This window comes from Anabrus simplex, chromosome 2 (assembly GCF_040414725.1).
Source record: "Anabrus simplex isolate iqAnaSimp1 chromosome 2, ASM4041472v1, whole genome shotgun sequence".
NCBI lineage: Eukaryota > Metazoa > Arthropoda > Insecta > Orthoptera > Tettigoniidae > Anabrus > Anabrus simplex.
In genome coordinates this window covers 773,063,249-773,083,808 of record NC_090266.1, presented here as the reverse complement: position 1 = coordinate 773,083,808, position 20,560 = coordinate 773,063,249, and the positions used below count along the sequence as shown (strand labels likewise).

Genomic DNA, 20,560 nt, shown 5'->3' with positions numbered 1-20,560 from the left:
ATTCATGTTGCTGAATATTTCCATTGTCCTTTTCCTTATCGATCGATTGAATTTAAAACTGTTGCTCATTAATCATTTCACCGAAGCAATGCTTGTCTGTTACGCTTAGAGTGAAAGGAATTGTGTTGAACATACAAAATAAACATATTGTATAATAAGGAATGATTTCCGACAATGTCTAGAAGTGATAGAAAGAATGGTTCTACTTCACTGTATCAACATGTTATGTTAAAGTAGCTAGGTATCATACTGAAAAACGTCTGATATATACTGTATACAAAGTCCACCCAAGAATACGACATAAATAAATTAAAATTCATCCACAAAATGTGGGGGTAAATTAGTATTGAATGATGAAGAAGAGAAAAAACGGGTTTGAGATATTATCAAAGCTCCTCGCTCGGAGGAAAAAATAAGTGTTAGTGTGGAGGTGAGTGACAATGTTGCTAGGCTTTCCTTAGGTATAGTCAATCACTTAATCTTAAATTACAGTTTATCAGACGATATTCATATTTTGTTCACGCTGAAACCCAGATTCTGGTCTGTAACATCGAGCGAATTGGCTGCGTGGTTCCCGCCGTGTAGCGGATGGTTTTCATTCGGGACATTGTGCGTTCGAATCCCATTATCAGCAGTCCTGAAGATGTTTTTCTGTTGTTTACCATGTTCACGCCACACAAGTGTTCGGGATGTACCTTAATTAAGGTAACAGTCACGTCATTCACCGTCTTAGCCCTTTCCCAACCTATCGTCATCAAAAACCTGAGTTAGTGCGACAAACATCAAGCAAAAATATAACATCGAAATATTCATTGAATTCTGCCTCTTTCCTTTCTCTTCAATACACAAAATATAAAGCTGAAAGAGAGAGAGAGAGCGAGAGAACTATTTTCATTTTAATTCATTCGGATGTGTGTGGTAAATTCAGACATTTACAGTACATTCATTTTCAGACATAAATATATTGAGATAAAACTTTTGGTAATAGCGTCATTGTAGTCAGTATTTACATAGCTTCATTATTTGGAAAAGGATGAATACTGTGTGATAGTACATATATCACACCCTCGCACTGTATTTAGAAGTGAGAGATATTATTGTCAATATTCGATTTATTATTATTATTATTATTATTATTATTATTATTATTATTATTATTATTATTATTATCATCAATATTTCAGTTGTATTTTATACTTATTACCTTATGCTGGAAGGTATCCATATGTGATATGAGTAATTTCCTTTGTACAAACTTATGGGAAATCATTGCTATTTTAAGTTGGAAATTCAAATGAGTCATGTGTATATCCCAAAGTCTGATGAGGTAGTCTTGTTTTTGTAGTCGAAAAGTTCCGATGACTCATGTGAAACACCCCAGTGTCCGTTGATGGTGTTATTGTCTTGGGGCCAGGAAGAGATTCAGGCCGTGGTCTTGACTAGAGGATCTACTCATGATTGGCTGGCCAGGATGAACCCTGACGGATAATGTGAGAGGAAGGGGAAGGCTGAGATCTATATGTGCAGGTGTCATACGGCGAGGGACGACGACACTGGTACACTTACAACTACTGATACGGTACTGGAGTTACACTGCTGCACTATACTGGACTGGACTTCAAACGTTTGTGGAACGTAGTCTTTTTATGTTCGTGGAACGTGATTGACCTACCAGCTGTGGAGTGCTTAGGCACTTGGTATTTTATCACTCGTGGCGGCTTGGTATTATATGTCGGTGAGAGATATGGAGTGCTGTCTTTCAGACTTTCCATGATGTGGGTTTTGGAACCACAAGCGTGTGTTGCTCAAGTGAATATATCTTTAAACAAGGGCTAGAGTCAGTGAACACAGTGTTATAAGGTACAGCATCTGTGTGATATGTCTGTCTGTTAGGTCATCAGCCCACAGGCTGGTTGGATCCTCAAATAGCACCACCAAAAGTTATGTGGTTATATGGAAACCCCAAAAACCAATGGCAGCACCAAAATGAGGCGTACTAGGCAAGATAAGGAGTGAGGTAGTTTGCCATTGCTTTCCTCACAGGGTCAGAAAGTACTATTGCAGCACGACTGACCCTATGAGCAGCACCTTTCATAACACTCAGATGCACTAGTCGTGCTCTGAATGCCATACCCCAGCAGCTTCCATATTGTCACAGCCATGGATGTTGACTGGGACTTCGGTGGAAGCTACACTTTACTCTGGCCTGTGCCAAGAGATGGATGAAAAATTACTGTATCCATCAAGAAATGACAGCAGGCAGACTGTGTGATATAATAAGTGTAAATTATGAGAATCTACAAGTCGTGTTAATACACAGAGACAGTGAAGGGTACTTATCTACATATATGTGCAGTGTTCAGCGGACCAACTGTTAATTGTGGCTTGGTTCTCGCTTTCGTTTTCCCACTGTTTTCATTGTTGTTGTTGTAAATATGGAGTCTTACAGCAATGTATTGTGTGTGTATTTTATGTATATTTTGTTGTGTTGATGAGGTGCTCATGCACGGATTTTTCTGAGAATATAGTTAGTTATTTTAGAATCAGTGGAGTTATTGATGAGCCTACCTATTTAGTCGTTTTCAGAAGGTAAGGTAAGACCTGAAGCAGATGTACCAGTACGCACCTCATTCTATTTGAAGTTAAAATATGATAATAAATGGCATATGTAATTCGTGAACCTGTGTTAGTAACTAAAACAGCCACAAAAGAGACAGAAATATTTATATTTTCTCTCACTTAAAAGTGTAACAACCGGTAGGTTGTGTTCAAACGTACGACCTCATATACACATACCAGTCCAACTTGTTACCACTGCGCCACAATAGTAACATGCAGAACTCGTCCATTATAACTATAGACATCAGGCCACACCAGACCGTGGCCCAACAACACGTAACAATTCCTGTCTCCGAATAGTAGCGAAGGGACCTGAAGGGGACTTGCGTTCAAGAGAGCGGCAATGCTTTTCTTCCTGACAGTTGTACCTTTTTAGCACATACCAGCCCTCCTGCCAGTCTAAAATTTCGGACAGTACCGAGAATCGAACCCGGGTCTCAGAGGATGACAGCTAATAGCACTAACCACCACGGAGGTGGACGTGAACTCTACGAAATGCATCTTCTGTGCCCTGTAAGATATTCTTCCAATTCAGAGGCAGATGTCTTCTGCACCATTTAAAAGATATTTTTCGCATCATTCCCCTGTGAACAGTTTTCAGTTAACAGGTTTTTACATCGCAGTATCTCACATAGGTTGTCGGCGATGATGGGATAGGAAAGGACCAGGATTTTTGCGAGTCTCCTGAATTTAATCTTTCATATCCGACCACCCTTGGTCAACTCTTGCTCTTCCGAGACGGACGGTATTAGGTTTGCAAGGTGTAGGGAGGTCTTTCATTTTCATGCCCTTCTCTTTCCTTTGTCGACACCTTCATTTTTCTGAGGATGGGATCCTTCCTTTTTCCTCTGATGTGTGTTGATAGAGGATGGTTGCCCAATTATACTTTATCTTAAAACAATAATCGCCACCACCACCTTTCCTATCCCATCGTCACCGAAAACTTCTCTGTGTTAGTGCGACATTAAACCACTAGAAATAAGCAACCACGGAACATTCACCATCTCCCGAATTATAGTTTGCAGCAACGCGGCCCATAGCACGTAGCTACTCCCTCGGTGCCCATTAGCAACTGTAAGCACGTGCTCTAGATGTTGTGTGACACTTTCATCAACATTTTACTTTGCCAATTTTTAAAGTAGGGTGCTGTTACCCCAGTGACCTTTTCACGAAGCAAGTCAAATCCATTTTAACTGATGTTGTTAAAGAGGACGTGTAAATTGTAAGAAGTGAATTCAAGACAATATTAATAAACAAACATGCTTTTATTTTATGCACACTTACATTAATGGAACTATCTTATTACATAATCACGGTAAACACAGTCTTACAGTAAACAACTAATAAGAAAAAACGAATATATTTAACAATATTTCTCATTACGCCGTCACCTTGGCAGGACGACGTGGGACAATTTGCAAACGAAAACCGTCCGTGCGTTTCAAGATGATGTCAGCCTGCAGCCTGAAGTCTTTCTCCGTCAGGTTGGATACCATCTTGTAATGTCTTAGTACTGTAGACAGCAGGACCTTCAGTTTCAGCATGGCATATTTGCGACCTTGAAAAAAGAAAATTCTTGTTACTAGGGGCTTCTTATATAATTTTTATTTTACATATTATTCATAGCCTACTTTAAGAAAATGTAAGAAGCAATATAATAAGAAATGATATTATTTGGGAGAGTCTCCGGCTCCTTGGCCGAATAGCTATCAGTTCCGAGAGTCCGGAGTTTCATTCTCGGCCGGGTCAGGGATTTTAGCCTCATCTGGTTTAATTCCCCTGGCTCACGCCCTGGGTGTGCTTGTCTTAATACACATCAATTCATTTACGTACAACAAGCGTCTTACAGACCACACTACCTACCGTCACTAAAATACGTAGTAGTTGAATAATAATAATAATAATAATAATAATAATAATAATAATAATAATAATAATAATCCCGCAGGAGTTACGTTACGTGCCAGCAATTCTACCGATACGAGGGAGATGTATTTGAACACCTTCAAATACCATCAGACTGAGCCAGGATCGAACGTGCCAAGCTGGCGTCAGAATGCCAGCGCCTCAACCGTCTAAACCACTCAGCCCGGCAATATTAAGTAGTAAGCAGGGTAATACTACTAGTACTACAGTCCTACTAATCATGTTATACGCCCCTATAACTGGTATTGGAAGAAAAAGAGAACAGCATGTTGGAACTTTTTTTTTAAGATAAACGCTATTTGACAAGTCCGTTACTACCGGGCGAGTTGGCCTTGCGGTTAGGGTCGCGCGGCTGTGAGCGAGATATTGGGTTGGAACCTCCCTCGCTGTCGACAGCCCTGAAGAGAGTTTTCTGTGCTTTACCAGGCAAATGCTGAGGCTGTACCTTAATTAAAACCACGTTCGCTTCCTTCCCACTCCTAGGCCTTTCCTATTCCATCGTCGCCATAAGGCCTATACCGGGCGAGTTGGCCGTGCAGTTAGGGGCTCGCGACTGTGAGCTTGCATCCGGGAGATAGTGGGTTCGAATCCCACTGTCGGCAGCCCTGAAGATGTTTTTCCGTGGTTTTCCATTTTACACCAGGAAAATGCTGGGGCTGTACCTTAATTAAGACCACGGCCGCTTCCTTTCAACTCCTAGGCCTTTCCTATCCCATCGTATCCATAAGACCTATCTGTGTCGGTGCGACCGACGTAAACAAATTGAAAAAAGTCCTTAACTATGGTGTCGCGGATATCTGACATTTAAGTATTTGTAAATCCCGTCCAGCTGTGTAGGGTTTCAATATTTCGTTTTAATTGCTATATTTGAGAAGAATATAAGTTAAGGAGGAACGAATAAATAACACTTAATGTAGAGTAATCAGAGTTAAAATATGATTTTAATACCTTGTTAATTTTCTGCATATTAAATAATTAATTCCATTGCGGTGTTATAGTTTTATAATAATTAGAACTTCAGTAATAATAATAATAATAATAATAATAATAATAATAATAATAATAATAATAATGGTGTATGGCCTCCGGAGAGGCCTGGCGCGGGTCTCTTTCTCGTAGACAGCCTATTTGGCGACCTGCATGTCTGTGAGGACGAGGGCCCTACCTAGGATGATTTCTAATGCTGAATACAGCACTGGAATTAACCAATTGAGGTTAAAATCCCCGGCCCGGCCGGGAATCGAACCCGGGACCCTCTGAACCGAAGGCCAGTTCGCTGACCATTCAGCCAACGAGTCGGAGAAGAACTACAGTGATGTTAAATTATAGTTTACTGGATGTGATATTGCTCTAGCTCAACCAGAAGTATAAGCTAGCTGCACATTATGCTGTCTCATTCGCCTCTCTAGTTTGTATTCTGTGCAGTGCCTCAACCGTGACTAGAAATCAGTTCGCTAAGAATGCTTCTGGCGCAAATGATTTCAAAGAAGAAAATCTACGAGATTGAGCTTCTAAAAGGATCTAGATTAAGATGGTAATGTCCTCGAGACAACACGTTAGCTGAGAGTAAACAACACCCAACAAGGCCTATTACATAATTTAAGCTCTTCAAACATCGTGCAGTCTCTCTTACTCCTACTTCATGGGGAGAGGAATTGTTTTTCTCATACACTGCTGACCATGAGCGATGCTACACGTTTTACAAGTAGTACATGTTGATGTTGTCCGCCTCTGTGGTGTAGTGGTTAGCGTGATTAGCTGCCACCCCCGGAGGCCCGGGTTCGATTCCCAGCTCTGCCACGAAATTTGAAAAGTGGTACGAGGGCTGGAACGGGGTCCACTCAGCCTCAGGTCAACTGAGTAGAGGTGGGTTGATTCCCACCTCAGCCATCCTGGAAGTGGTTTTCCGTGGTTTCCCACTTCTCCTCCAGGCGAATGCCGGGATGGTACCTAACTTAAGGCCACGGCCGCTTCCTTCCCTCTTCCTTGCCTATCCCTTCCAATCTTCCCATCCCTCCACAAGGCCCCTGTTCAGCATAGCAGGTGAGGCCGCCTGGGCGAGGTACTGGTCATGCTCCCCAGTTGTATCCCCCGACCAAGAGTCTGAAGCTCCAGGACACTGGCCTTGAGGCGGTAGAGGTGGGATCCCTCGCTAAGTCCGAGGGAAAAACCGAACCTGGAGGGTAAACAGATGATAATGATGATGATGATGATGATGATGATGATGACATGTTGATGTTACATGATGTTACAGAAACCTCACTCTAACATCTCAGTTGTTAAAACTTTCAAGGGTTTCAACTGAAACATAGACCGGTGTCTATAGACACAGTATATCAAAACGACACCTTACTCTGGGGCTTGAGGGAGTCTACAGATCATTCAGGCACCTGTCCCAACACTGAACGAGCTCCTCTAAACCCTCCACCAAGGACTTTAATATTACACAATGTAGGGCGCTGATTGCTGATTGAAACGCTCTTCCACAGCATTAGGAACCGCATCATCGATGGTGAAATGCGTACTCCTCAGACCCCAGGGCTTTTCAACAGACAAAACGTGTGGAAATCTTGGCTGTTAGATGGGTAAGACCCCAGTGAAAATAGCGCCGACTGTCCCTTGTTGCGTTGACAGCGTATTGTGTATAGGATAACAAGCAGCGCCTCAAAGGACTGTCTAGAAGTGAGTGCGACGGGAAGAGGAGGAAGAGGTGTTGTCAGATTTTTTTTCTGTAGTGCAGTGTTTATTTGTTTCAAGTTTGCTGCTCACATAATATTTATTTTATGGTTTGATCAGTTGAGTTGCACATAGTGAGTTGTGAATTCCTTAGTAACGGTATACAGGTCATTTATATCGAACTTGTGACATATATAATAACGACTCGATTGACTTAATAACCTGTAACTTTAATGTAATGGGATCAGCATTTATTGACATGGCAAACAAGACCAATAAGGTTGATGGGCCAAAAGTTGGCGCATAGACCCGTGGTCTATGCAGTGAACATGGGGATGGCATCGCCCCTAGTGCAATGAAGCTGTCATTCGCGCGGCACAAGGCAAGGGACATCAGAGCCACACAGCATGATAACGTTTAGAGAAGCACAAGCACGCTTCGTGACAGTTCCACCGGTCGAAGTATCTTCATTGCAGAGGAGAGAAAAATCTTCGCTGTAAGGTGGGTGATCCATAAGAACCCAGCGAAAATATCCATGTTACATTGTATTCGTTTGGACGTAACTATTAAACACGAATGTTGCTTCAACTTTATTCTCTACTTAGCGAGCACGTGTATCAATCAATCAATCAATCAATCAATCAATCAATCAATCAATCAATCAATCAATCAATCAATCAATCAATCAATCAATCAATCAATCAATCAATCAATCAATCAATCAATCAATCAATCAATCAATCAATCAATCAATCAATCAATCAATCAATCAATCAATCAATCAATCAATCAATCAATCAATCAATCAATCAATCAATCAATCAATCAATCAATCAATCAATCAATCAATCAATCAATCAATCAATCAATCAATCAATCAATCAATCAATCAATCAATCAATCAATCAATCAATCAATCAATCAATCAATCAATCAATCAATCAATCAATCAATCAATCAATCAATCAATCAATCAATCAATCAATCAATCAATCAATCAATCAATCAATCAATCAATCAATCAATCAATCAATCAATCAATCAATCAATCAATCAATCAATCAATCAATCAATCAATCAATCAATCAATCAATCAATCAATCAATCAATCAATCAATCAATCAATCAATCAATCAATCAATCAATCAATCAATCAATCAATCAATCAATCAATCAATCAATCAATCAATCAATCAATCAATCAATCAATCAATCAATCAATCAATCAATCAATCAATCAATCAATCAATCAATCAATCAATCAATCAATCAATCAATCAATCAATCAATCAATCAATCAATCAATCAATCAATCAATCAATCAATCAATCAATCAATCAATCAATCAATCCTAATCTGCATTTAGGGCAGTCGCCCAGGTGGCCGATGCCCTATCTGTTGTTTTCCTAGCCTTTTCTTAAATGACTGCACACAAAAAAATTGGAAATTTATTGAACATTTCCCTTGGTAAGTTATTCCAATCCCTAACTCATCTTCCTATAAACGAATATTTGCACCAATTTGTCCTCTTGAATTCCAACTTTATCTTCATATTGTGATCTTTTCTACTTTTAAAGACACCACTAAAACTTATTCGTCTACTAATGTCATTTCACGCCATCTCTCCACTGACAGCTCGGAACATATCACTTAGTCGAGCAGCTCGTCTCATTTCTCCCAAGTCTTCCTAGCCCAAATTTTGCAACATTTTTGTAACGCTACTCTTTTGTCAAAAATCACCCAGAACAAATCGAGCTGCTTTTTTTTTGATTTTTTCCAGTTCTTGAATCAAGTAATCCTGGTGAGGGTCCTATACACCACAACCATACTCTAGTTGGGGTCTTACTAGATACTTAGTTACCTCTCCTTTACACCCTTACTACAACCCCTAAATACCCTCATAACCAGGTGCAGAGATCTGTATCCTTTGCTTACAATCCCGTTTATGTGATTACCCCAATGAAGATCTTTCCTTCACCTAGGTACTTTCAATGATTCCCATAAGGAACGTTCACCCCATCAACGCAGTAATTAAGACTGAGAGGACTTTTCCTATTTGTGAAACTCACAACCTGACTTTTAACCCCATTTTGTAATCATCCCATTGCCTGCTGTCCATCTCACAACATTATCGAGATCATTCTGGAGTTGCTCACAATCTTGTAACTTATTTATTGCTCTATACAGAATAATATCATCCGCAAAAAGCTTTATCTCTGATTCCACTTCTTTACTTATATCATCCGTTCGGCGCTGTTATTACAAACACCAAATCATGCAGTGCTCCCACTTCTTGGCTGTCCCTATCGTTTATCTGAAGTGTTGCCAGCTCTGTCTAACTATCAGTTGAACAGTCTTTACAACTGTCATATATTTATGTACAGAGTCAGACAATAAAGACGTAAATGGAAGCGATACGGAGATCAATATGTTACGGCGTTTTTCTGGAAGATGTTTGTACAGACGTACGACCAGGTCACCTCAGCTTTGCAGCTAAAGGCAGTTGTACACGATCACATTTTTCTCAAATGCACGAATTTTCAGTACTTCACAAGTTTACTTGTCAAATCACTTACAGTACCTGAGAAGTCTTGAGAAGTCTTCAAAACTCTGCAAAGTGAATTAGAACGTGTTCTAATCGATCAAAGAATTGCCAAGTCTTTGACAGAATGACCAATGGAATTCGAGTATTGACGGTGCGCGCTAGGTCGCTAGGCATGATGGGATCGCCAGGAATTGTAACAACAAAAATGGCTTCGTCTTCATGACCCAAGAATGTTGTGTGTATTAGTTGCTAAGTATGAGGCACAACCCTGCCAATATTCAGTGGGCTCCGTACAGTACCACAATAAAATGTTAGCCTACGAGGAGATTGCAAGAGAAATACCTCAAGGAAGTGGAGAGCTTTTAAGTTTATTACCGTAATAATAGTTAACACTATCAGCCATGTTCAATTTATGATGATCGTCGCATATTATTATTATTATTATTATTATTGTTATTATTATTATTATTATTATTATTATTATTATTATTATTATTATTATTATTATTATTATTATTGAATTCCTAATATGTTTTCATGTAAAAAGATATGAATTTACGTTGCATTGCTATCATTTTTATTTTCACTTGAGTAAATGGAATAGGCTATTTATAACATACATACATACATACATAAATACATGTATTTCTAAATATTTTTAGTGTGATTTGATAGAATCTGATGCGGATCTTTTAAGAACGAACAATGTCATTCTATTTTAATTAAGTTGTTTCTTTTTCAGGTATATTTCTGTTACCATACGTTTTCTGTTTAAGTTAGTTTATAAATTTATTTATTCAAAATTAGATTCGGGAGACTGAGGAGCCTAGCAGTTATAAATTAACTGGGTCGAAACTGAAAAATCATGGCTTCAGATATCACAAAAAAATTTAACATAACATAACCTCTGAAAAACCGAGCTCGATAGCTGCAGTCGCTTAAGTGCGGCCGGTATCCAGTATTCGGGAGATAGTAGGTTCGAACCCCACTGTCGGCAGCCCTGAAGATAGTTTTCCGTCGTTTCCCATTTTCACGCCAGGCAAATGCTGGGGCTGTACCTTAATTAAGGCCACGGCCCCTTCCTTCCCACTCCTAGCCCTTCCCATCGTCGCCATAAGACCTATCTGTGTCGGTGCAACGTAAAGCAACTAGAAAAAAAAAACCTCTGAAAATATGTTGCGGCAGTAAATGGATTGCAAAAATTATGTTCAAAATGATCACATCAATATTTCCCCGTGTAAATGATGGTTTACTGCGTGTTTTTTCTGTTTTTAAGGTATATATCCCACTGCTAGACCACAAACCACAATTGCTGTTAAAACAAAATGCTATCAAACCTTGCCAAATCTTCTGAGATCTTGTCACATCTTCAGTAATGTTGAACATTCTTTGACAAGATTTGACAGTTTCTCTTGTAAAGTATTGAAATGAAGACAAATTTGATGGTGTACAACGGCCGTTATACTATAACAAAGAGGCTTAGCAGTGAGCAGGTGCAAGCTGCGCTCGACGTCGACTCGCTAAAGTCACAAATGGCAGTGATTCGGATTTAGTGGCATGAACGCTACAGGACGTCTGGCTCGGAGCTGTTACCCAAGTAATCGATTTGTTACAGTTCACTGTGTCACTCTGGTGCCAACTGAAGCTCTACTGTTTGGTGCAGATGCAGTACAATCCACCATAGCCATGCGGCGATACGGTGGTTTTCCCTCTCCATAGTGGCTCGTGTGCGGCCGGATCCCGATCTTCTTGAGACAGTACCTTCCTGTGATCATTGTTGCCAACACTGATACATTGTGGATACATTGTTGCCAAGGCTTTCTGCAATATCGCGGAAACAACACCCCCCTTCTCGTAGCCCTATTACACGACCTCGTTCAAACTCAGTAAGCTGCTGTTACTGCCTTCTTCGTCTTCTTAAATGCATGTTTGACTCACATCTACCTCACGTCAACCGGACAATGACTAGCGCTCACGAAGGGCACGGCGCGTATTTAAAGCAAACTTACTTTGCAGGAGCATAGCGGCGCTACTAACTCCACTCTTCGTCGACTAGGCCTAGCGCGCAAATCTTGCACGTGTGCAAACATGCCTCCCAAATTTCGTTTATCTAACACAGTTGCTTGTTGATGTTGGAATTTCCCAGTGTATTAAGGAGGATACAATTTGAACGAATCCGAACAACAGACGTTGGGCCTTTGCGTTTGTTTTTGACCCTCCACTGCAGGTCACGTCTTCAGTGATGCAACTTATCCGGAAGATTAACTTCTTTGATGATACTTGTCTCAGCCTTAGGACAGATGGCCTTATCAAGGATTAACACCACGTAGGAAACATAGTTCTTAAAATGTTACTTTTGAGTGGGATATTTTCTGTACAACACACCAGGTTTTATGGTTTAGAATGCTAACAGTTTTGATCCTGGGTACTTCTCACGTTCTACGAAGGGGTATAGAAAACAGTGATATGTTGATCAACATTCCTGTTTACTACTGTATCTTCAAAAAATCCCCAATTCTACAATTCAACACGATAGTGCACCCTAATCTTTGCATCACTTATCACACAGTCTGCGAGATGTTAACACTGTGGCGTGCATAATCATCGGACTTTTATTTTATAAATTACGTCTGGGATGAGCTAGGACAATATATACTCTAACATACTGTATTCTGTACGTGTGCTATTTCTGAAAGAATAGTAAAGTGTTCATGATAGGATGCTTTATCATGTGAGTACCTTCTTTCTTTTTTACTAGTGGTTTAATGTAGCCGTAAAACATCGAAAGTTTAATTCCGTATTAGGATAACAAGACCATTGTAGGCTCATCTCTCTGTTTATGAACAAGTGCCACCTGATTTTAATATGCTGTAAACTTGAAAACCAACTATTTATCAGTGAGTATGAGGTATAAATCTACTCACCGACGCAACTACGGGGGCCAGCGCTGAATGGTATGTATGAATAGTAATGTCTGCTGGCCATTTTCTCAGGTAAGAAATTGTCTGGATCGAACACATCAGGATTTGGGTAATATTCTGGGGAGCGATGTAGTTTCAGGGTACTAATGACAGCCGTACATCCTGCTGGCATAATGTAGTCTCCTGACACTGCAACAGAATAGCGCAACAAGTAGAAATAATTTCAAAAAGTCACACAACTTTAAATTCGCAATAAGTAATCTTTCAGATGTTCCTCACCAAGTTTAACGTCATGTTTAGGGCGTCTAGCAATGATGGGCACAGGAGGGTACATGCGTAGTGTCTCCAGGATGACTCTCTCAAGGTACTTCATCTCAAGAGTGTCTGAGAAAGTAACGGGCCGATCAGAGTCACCGAAGATCGACTCTAGTTCCTCCATCACTTTAGCCTGAAAACGAAATCATGTTAATAAAATTTTCCTACGAAGTACGTTTGAAATTTTGACTTGTCCCGGATTTTTAAAAGATATTCATTTATATTCTAGTCGAACATTAGATACTATTTTGTTTTTACAAACCTGAACGTCCTGATGGATTCCTAGGAGGCATAGTACGAAGCTTGAGCCGGCAGATGTTGTATCATGACCCTGAAACACAATATACTTCTAAACAACAAAGTTATCGCCTTACTTTTTCTCAAAGGAAAGGGTAGGAGAAATCGATGTATGACTTTCAAAGAAGGTAGAAGCTTGAGATCATACCCAAGGGCATATGAGAACGGACACAACAGATGACAATATCAGTCCGTTCATTTCGTAGGAAGAGTTTCGGGAAAACGAGTCTACATTTCATTCCAAATCTAACTTTGCAATCACAAAACTTACTAATACTAAAAAAAACATTAACAGACTGAGAAATTCAGAATAAAGATCATTAGACAATGAGAAAACAGATTTAGAAGAGGAAGGGGTAGATGCTTGCTTCATTAAAGCTAGCCTGGAAGTTAGAGGTTTAAAATTCCTGGAAGGGGAATCGCAGTATTCATATTGCACCGATTCTTGAAAACGATGACAATAGAAAGTAAAAATTTTGGAACGTAACATTTTCAGTAGTCAGAAACATTCATAATTAGCCACCGTGGTACAGGTAACTACAGCAGGGATGGAGTCAATATACATTTCTATCTCATAAGTACAACACATTTTTAAAGGCAGTTTCTACTGTACAGCGAAAGAAACAATGTTAACATGTTTCCTGGGAAGATTTGCCGTGTCGCGTACCTGAAGTTTTCTTATATTTCCTTTTATTTTATTTTTATGCCTTACGTAAACAATTCATAACACATCTCAGTAATGGTCTTGTGACCGTTTATTTGAGATATCTTCATTTAAATATTAATACCTTGGTCTTTAGTTAAGTAATTTAATCATTTATGATTTCTCCAAGAGTGCATTCATAATGTTCTTTAATAACAGTTTTAAGGTTTACCTTCTTCAAGCTCTATACATGAAAATAATATCTTGTACATGGACGCGAGTTATTAAGTTATAAAATCATATGCCATACTTGGGTTAATGGTTTGGTTTCCAAACATTGTCAGAAACGCTCATAATTAGCCAGTATCCAGTATTCGGCAGATAGTGGGCTCGGAGCCCACTGTCGCCAGCCCTGAAGGTGGTTTTCAATGGTTTCCCATTTTCACACCAGGCAAATACTGGGCCTGTACCTTAAGACCACGGCCGCTTCCTTCCCACTCCTTGCCCTTTCCTATCCATTGTTGCCATAAGACCTGTATGTGTCAGTGCGACGTAAAAGCAACTTGAATGTTCTGCTTTACGAAAACAATTCATAACACATCTCAGTAAATGAGAAGCAGAGCTTGAGAGTTTGTATGCTCTTAAATGCAACTCGTAGTGAAAAGAATGTTTAGATACCTCGAACATGATTGTATCTACTTCTTCCTTGATCTCCTCGTCTGTTAAATTGGCTCCAGCATGACGAATCTCCAGCATTAAGTCCAAGAAGGCTTTACGCTTCTTTTCCCCTATTTCAAATAACACATCAAGCAGAAAATTAGAACATATTTCGGTTTGAGAAAGGTGAAGAAGATTCTCTCTGACTCTTTGTTACTTACCGACATCGTCGTCATCAAGATCGTCCTTAATATATCCTTTCGAATCGAAAAAGGTTCCCGCTATCTTCTTGTCACTTTCTCCCTGCACTTCTTCCTCACTTTGTGTAACGGTAGTCACTGGAGTCGACTTATCACCAAGCTGTCTCTTAGCAAATGCCTCCTTCTTCATGGCAATTACCTGGAAACGGGAATACATTTAAATAAAGCTTTCGAAATGTGGTAGATGATACAAATGTCTTCCATTAAATTGTTCTCTAGAACTACGTACTTTGAGGATTAATAAAACTGCATTAAGAGGATATAGGTGCCAGTAATTTTTTAAGTTCCTGATATTTTCATTTTTCCCGGTCACTGGTAATAATAATGCTATTGGCTTTACGTCCCACTAACTACTTTTTCGGTTTTCGGAGACGCCGAGGTGCCGGAATTTTGTCCCGCAGGAGTTCTTTTACGTCCCCGTAAATCTACCGACACGAGACTGACATATTTGAGCACCTTCAAATACCACCGGACTGAGCCAGGATCGAACCTGCCATGTTGGGGTCAGAAGGCCTCAATCGTCTGAGCCACTCAGCCCGACCCTATTCAATGGTGATATCCGTCAAGTCACACGAGTTCATTTTGGTTGCTGAATTTTCTAATTAGTATTTTCTTGGCAAGTCTCAAGAGAGGAATTTAATGTAAAATGCATTAATACAATATCAGCTACACAGTGCTATTCGAGATACTCTAACGAACTCATTTCATAATTGTAAAGATAAATATTCTTATTCTGAGAGCAGACATTGGCAGCGAAATACTGAAAACTTTCAAACCTGTTTTTCTCAGGAGTAAGATTTTTGACGTAATGTGTTTTGCTTGTAAGCCCGCGGTATGATTGTTCGTACAGTGAAACCCCTCTAAGTTGGACACCTATGGTTCGTTAAAAATGTGTCCAATGTAATAATAAATAATGTTATTGGCTTTACGTCCCACTAACTACTTTTACGGTTCTCGGAGACGCCGAGGTGCCGGAATTTAGTCCCTCAGGAGTTCTTTTGCGTGCCAGTAAATCTACCGACACGAGGCTGATGTATTTATTTATTTATTTATTTATTTATTTATTTACGAAGCACAAGGTACAGCTACCCTGAGCAAATTTCACTTGCACTGTCAACAGACTAATTAACAAATGTAAACTTACGCAATAAAATATAAGAAACAGCAAAAAATACCACCGGACTGAACCACGATCGAACCTGCGAAGTTGAGATCGGAAGGCCAGCGCCTCAACCGTCTGAGCCACTCCGCCCGGCACAGATGTCCTATGCAGTGGGGTGTCCAATGTACAGGGTGGATGTACAGTATATCAAAAGTACACCATAGTACAGGTAAGAAGAAACCCCTTGAGCTAGTGTGTACTGTATATACATAATAAAAACAGTGGTTCTTCGAATTTATGTACAGTCCAGTACACAGAATTTTATGCCTACCAAAACTGTATAAGAACACTACAGTATTGCCCTGTGTTTTATTTTGCATATTGTACTGTACATTACTCACTCTTTAATGCTTAGTAAACAATCAGTCACGAGACTCTGATTTAATTTTTTGATTTTTGAATGTGCCCATTCTGATTCAGTTTTCCGACGTTGTTTATACAAAAATACATAATGTTCCAACTCATTAATAAACTGCGCATCTTTTGATGAGTAGGTGGCTCCTTTTGGACAGCAACTGTTTCTTCGAAGAAATAATTTTTTGTAACACTCCATCAGTTGTTACAGGAACATCATCGCGGATTTCCAACACAATATCGAAATCACTAACAACACCAACACCAACACCTGATAATTCACTGCGAAAGACTGCAGGAAGACATCTCATTAACGAGACGTTATCTATGTGAGATGATCCTTCCTTTTCAATTGATTGGAAAATACAGGAAGACTGTCTGTCTTAACATATTGTTTTTAAATGTTCTTGAGAAGGCAGCATTTCCAATGACAATGTTAAAATCGCTTGAAATTAAACTATTACATAAAGGCAAAACAAAATAAAGTTTCGAACATGTTCAAACTGTCATTTAAGGGCTGTTCATTGTCCATAGGTAAGGGGTGTCCAATGTACAGAGGATTTTTAACTTGTAGGAGTACAGGGAATTAAACGGTGCATTCAACATATGTCCAATCCAAAGGGGTGCCTAGGCTATAGGGTTGTCCAAAGTAAGGGGTTTCACTGTATATTAAAATAATCAAAAATGTCCATTCTGTTTGCTTGGCGAGAAATTTAAAATAGAAAAGTAGACAAGTTAGTAAGCTTTCGCGCCTTTGCCATGTTAGAAAACAAGGTGAAATTCTTTACGTTTCACATAGAAATTTGCCCCGCACCTTCAGAATAAAATCTCGTCTGTTCACGTGCAAAACTTCTCTAATAATGAAGTTTTGAATTTAGGAATACTTTAGCGTTGGTGTAAAGTGGAGCAAGACTTCTCTAATAATGAAGTTTTGAATTTAGGAATGTTTTAGCGTCGGTCTAAAGTGGACCAAGACTTCTCTAATAATGAAGTTTTAGAATTTAGGAATGTTTTGGCGTCGGTCTAAAGTGGACCAAGACTTCTCTAATAATGAAGTTTAGAATTTAGGAATGTTTTAGCGTTGGTGTAAAGTGGAGCAAGACTTCTCTAATAATGAAGTTTTGAATTTAGGAGTGCTTTAGCGTTGGTCTAAAGTGGACCAAAACTTCTCTAATAATGAAGTTTAGAATTTAGGAGTGCTTTAGCGTTGGTCTAAAGTGGGCCAAAACTTCTCTAATAATTAAGTTTTGAATTTAGGAATGCTTTAGCGTTGGTCTAAAGTGGACCGAAACTTCTCTAATAATGAAGTTTAGAATTTAGGTTTTGTTTTAGCGTTGGTCTAAAGTGGACCAAGACTTCTCTAATAATGAAGTTTAGAATTTAGGAATGCTTTAGCGTCGGTCTAAAGTGGACCAAGACTTCTCTAATAATGAAGTTTAGAATTTAGGAATGATTTAGCGTCGGTCTAAAGTGGACCAAGACTTCTCTAATAATGAAGTTTAGAATTTAGGAATGTTTTACCGTCGGTCTAAAGTGGAGCAAGACTTCTCTAATAATGAAATTTTGAATTCAAGGATGCTTTAGCGTCGGTCTAAAGTGGAGCAAGACTTCTCTAATAATGAAGTTTAGAATTTAGGAATGTTTTAGCGTCGCTCTAAAGTGGACCAAGACTTCTCTAATAATGAAGTTTAGAATTTAAGGATGCTTTAGCGTCGGTCTAAAGTGGAGCAAGACTTCTCTAGTAATGAAATTTTGAATTTAAGGATGCTTTAGTGTCGGTCTAAAGTGGAGCAAGACTTCTCTAATAATGAAGTTTAGAATTTAGGAATGTTTTAGCGTCGGTCTAAAGTGGAGCAAGACTTCTCTAACAATGAAGTTTTGAGTTTAAGGATGCTTTAGTGTCGGTCTAAAGTGGAGCAAGACTTCTCTAATAATGAAGTTTAGAATTTAAGAATGCTTTACCGTTGGTTTATATTGTAGTAATTCAATCAATCATCAATCAATCAATACTGATCTGCATTTAGGGCAGTCGCCCAGGTGGCAGATTCCCTATCTGTTGCTTTCCTAGCCTTTTCCGAAATGATTTCAAAGAAATTGGAAATTTATTGAACATCTCCCTTGGTAAGTTATTCCAATCCCTAACTCCCCTTCCTATAAATGAATATTTGCCCCAGTTTGTCTTCTTGAATTCCAACTTTATCTTCATATTGTGATCTTTCCTACTTTTATAAACGCCATTCAAACCTATTCGTCTACTAATGTCATTCCACGCCATCTCTCCGCTGACAGCTCGGAACATACCACTTAGTCGAGCAGCTCTTCTTCTTTCTCTCAATTCTTCCCAACCCAAACATTGCAACATTTTTGTAACGCTACTCTTTTGTCGGAAATCACCCAGAACAAATCGAGCTGCTTTTCTTTGGATTTTTTCCAGTTCTTGAATCAGGTAATCCTGGTGAGGGTCCCATACACTGGAACCATACTCTAGTTGGGGTCTTACCAGAGACTTATATGCACTCTCCTTTACATCCTTACTACAACCCCTAAACACCCTCATAACCATGTGTAGAGATCGGTACCCTTTATTTACAATCCCATTTATGTGATTACCCCAGTGAAGATCTTTCCTTATATTAACACCTAGATACTTACAATGATCCCCAAAAGGAACTTTCAACCCATCAACGCAGTAATTAAAACTGAGAGGACTTTTCCTATTTGTGAAACTCACAACCTGACTTTTAGCCCCGTTTATCAACATACCATTGCCTGCTGTCCATCTCACAACATTTTCGAGGTCACGTTGCAGTTGCTCACAATCTTGTAACTTATTTATCACTCTATAGAGAATAACATCATCCGCAAAAAGCCTTACCTCCGATTCCACTCCTTTAATCATATCATTTTTATATATTTTTATATTTATATTTATTTTATATTTATTTTTATTTATTTTTATATTTATTTTTATATATATATATATTTATATTCTTGCTCGTGAACAGAGATTTTCTTCTAAGACGCGGGGCAAGCAAAATTCTCTGCAAACGTAAAGAATTTCACCTTGTTTCCTGACACGGCAAATGCCCAAAAGCTTATTATCATGTCTACAATTGCGGGCTGTGAATGCATCAATCTAAATATTAGAAAAGTAAATATTTACGGAACTCTGGAGTACATACCTTGTTTGAGAGGCCATGGATGGTGGCAATGAGGCGCTTCTGTTCCCTAGCATACTTGCTGATGTTGAATATTGCGTCAACACGCAGCCAAAACTTGTAGCTACGTTGATGAATAATGTCACACATCCTAAAAATGACGTAACATCTGATGTAGCACATGTGACAATGGGCTCCATAAATTATTAGCAATTTCATATATTTTATGAAAAGAAATGCATGCACAATAAGAAAGAGACTTATACTTAATTTAAATAAATGGTGACGCTACACTCTTAGCAGTAATCACGCTGTAACATATTTCTGTGCATCCTCTGAGAGAGAATTAATAACTTTTTGGAAATAAAAGAGAGAGAGAGAGAAGCCTTCTCTCGGTAATGAATACAGTACTTCTCTAGGCATCTTCATCTTACATTCTTTCTCATTGTATTCGGCGATAATTTAGCCCGGTTAAAGACAGTCAAGAGCGAACTATTTGTTGAATGTACAATTTGTAAACTACTGCAAGGTATGGATATTCGTGAAGAACAATATTTCATTTTTAGAAGAAATTCCTTCAATGAACAGATGATATTCTCGTGATATTCTCGAACTAAAAATATAAGGATGATATTCCCCTCCATCATAAATATTTCCAATACATTGCGCAGTGTGTTCGTTATAAGCCAAATCTTCATCGCGTGAGTGCGTGGGTGGGGGGTGATAACTGAGTGTCATCGTCACTGACTTTTCACCAAGGTGGCTGCGGTTCGAAGCCCGGCCATTGCTTATGGGATTCTTGAAGGAAAAATCACATTCCTGTGGGTCGGGCTTCACGCAAAACTAGAGGTTTCGTGGTTATGATCACGATATCAACAATCCCGAAAATCCACAAGTTTCCTCTCCTCAAACAACCAGTATATATTTTACTGCAGTTTGATATCGCCTTCTACTGTATCTCTATTGCCGAACATTAAAGCAGATTATACCAAGCGTGTTAAATGTAATTAAATGAGTGTATTTTTTG

The 20,560-nt window shown here is 39.1% G+C and overlaps 1 protein-coding gene across 2 annotated transcripts in view; it reads right to left on the bottom strand.

Annotated features, from left to right (window-relative positions):
• Positions 1-3,865: 3,865 nt before the first annotated feature.
• The window catches only part of LOC136864448 (cytochrome P450 4g15), a 93,691-nt gene continuing 76,996 nt past the window's right edge, over positions 3,866-20,560 (bottom strand). For both annotated transcript variants that reach the window (XM_068226284.1, XM_067141453.2), the window contains exons 7-13: positions 19,558-19,684; positions 14,821-14,998; positions 14,621-14,730; positions 13,265-13,333; positions 12,967-13,135; positions 12,691-12,876; positions 3,866-4,177 (exon numbers count right to left, since the gene is read on the bottom strand). In XM_068226284.1, the coding sequence (XP_068082385.1) occupies positions 3,999-4,177; positions 12,691-12,876; positions 12,967-13,135; positions 13,265-13,333; positions 14,621-14,730; positions 14,821-14,998; positions 19,558-19,684 (1,018 nt within the window). In that variant the 3' untranslated portion in view covers positions 3,866-3,998. The remainder of the gene's footprint in view (positions 4,178-12,690; positions 12,877-12,966; positions 13,136-13,264; positions 13,334-14,620; positions 14,731-14,820; positions 14,999-19,557; positions 19,685-20,560) is intronic.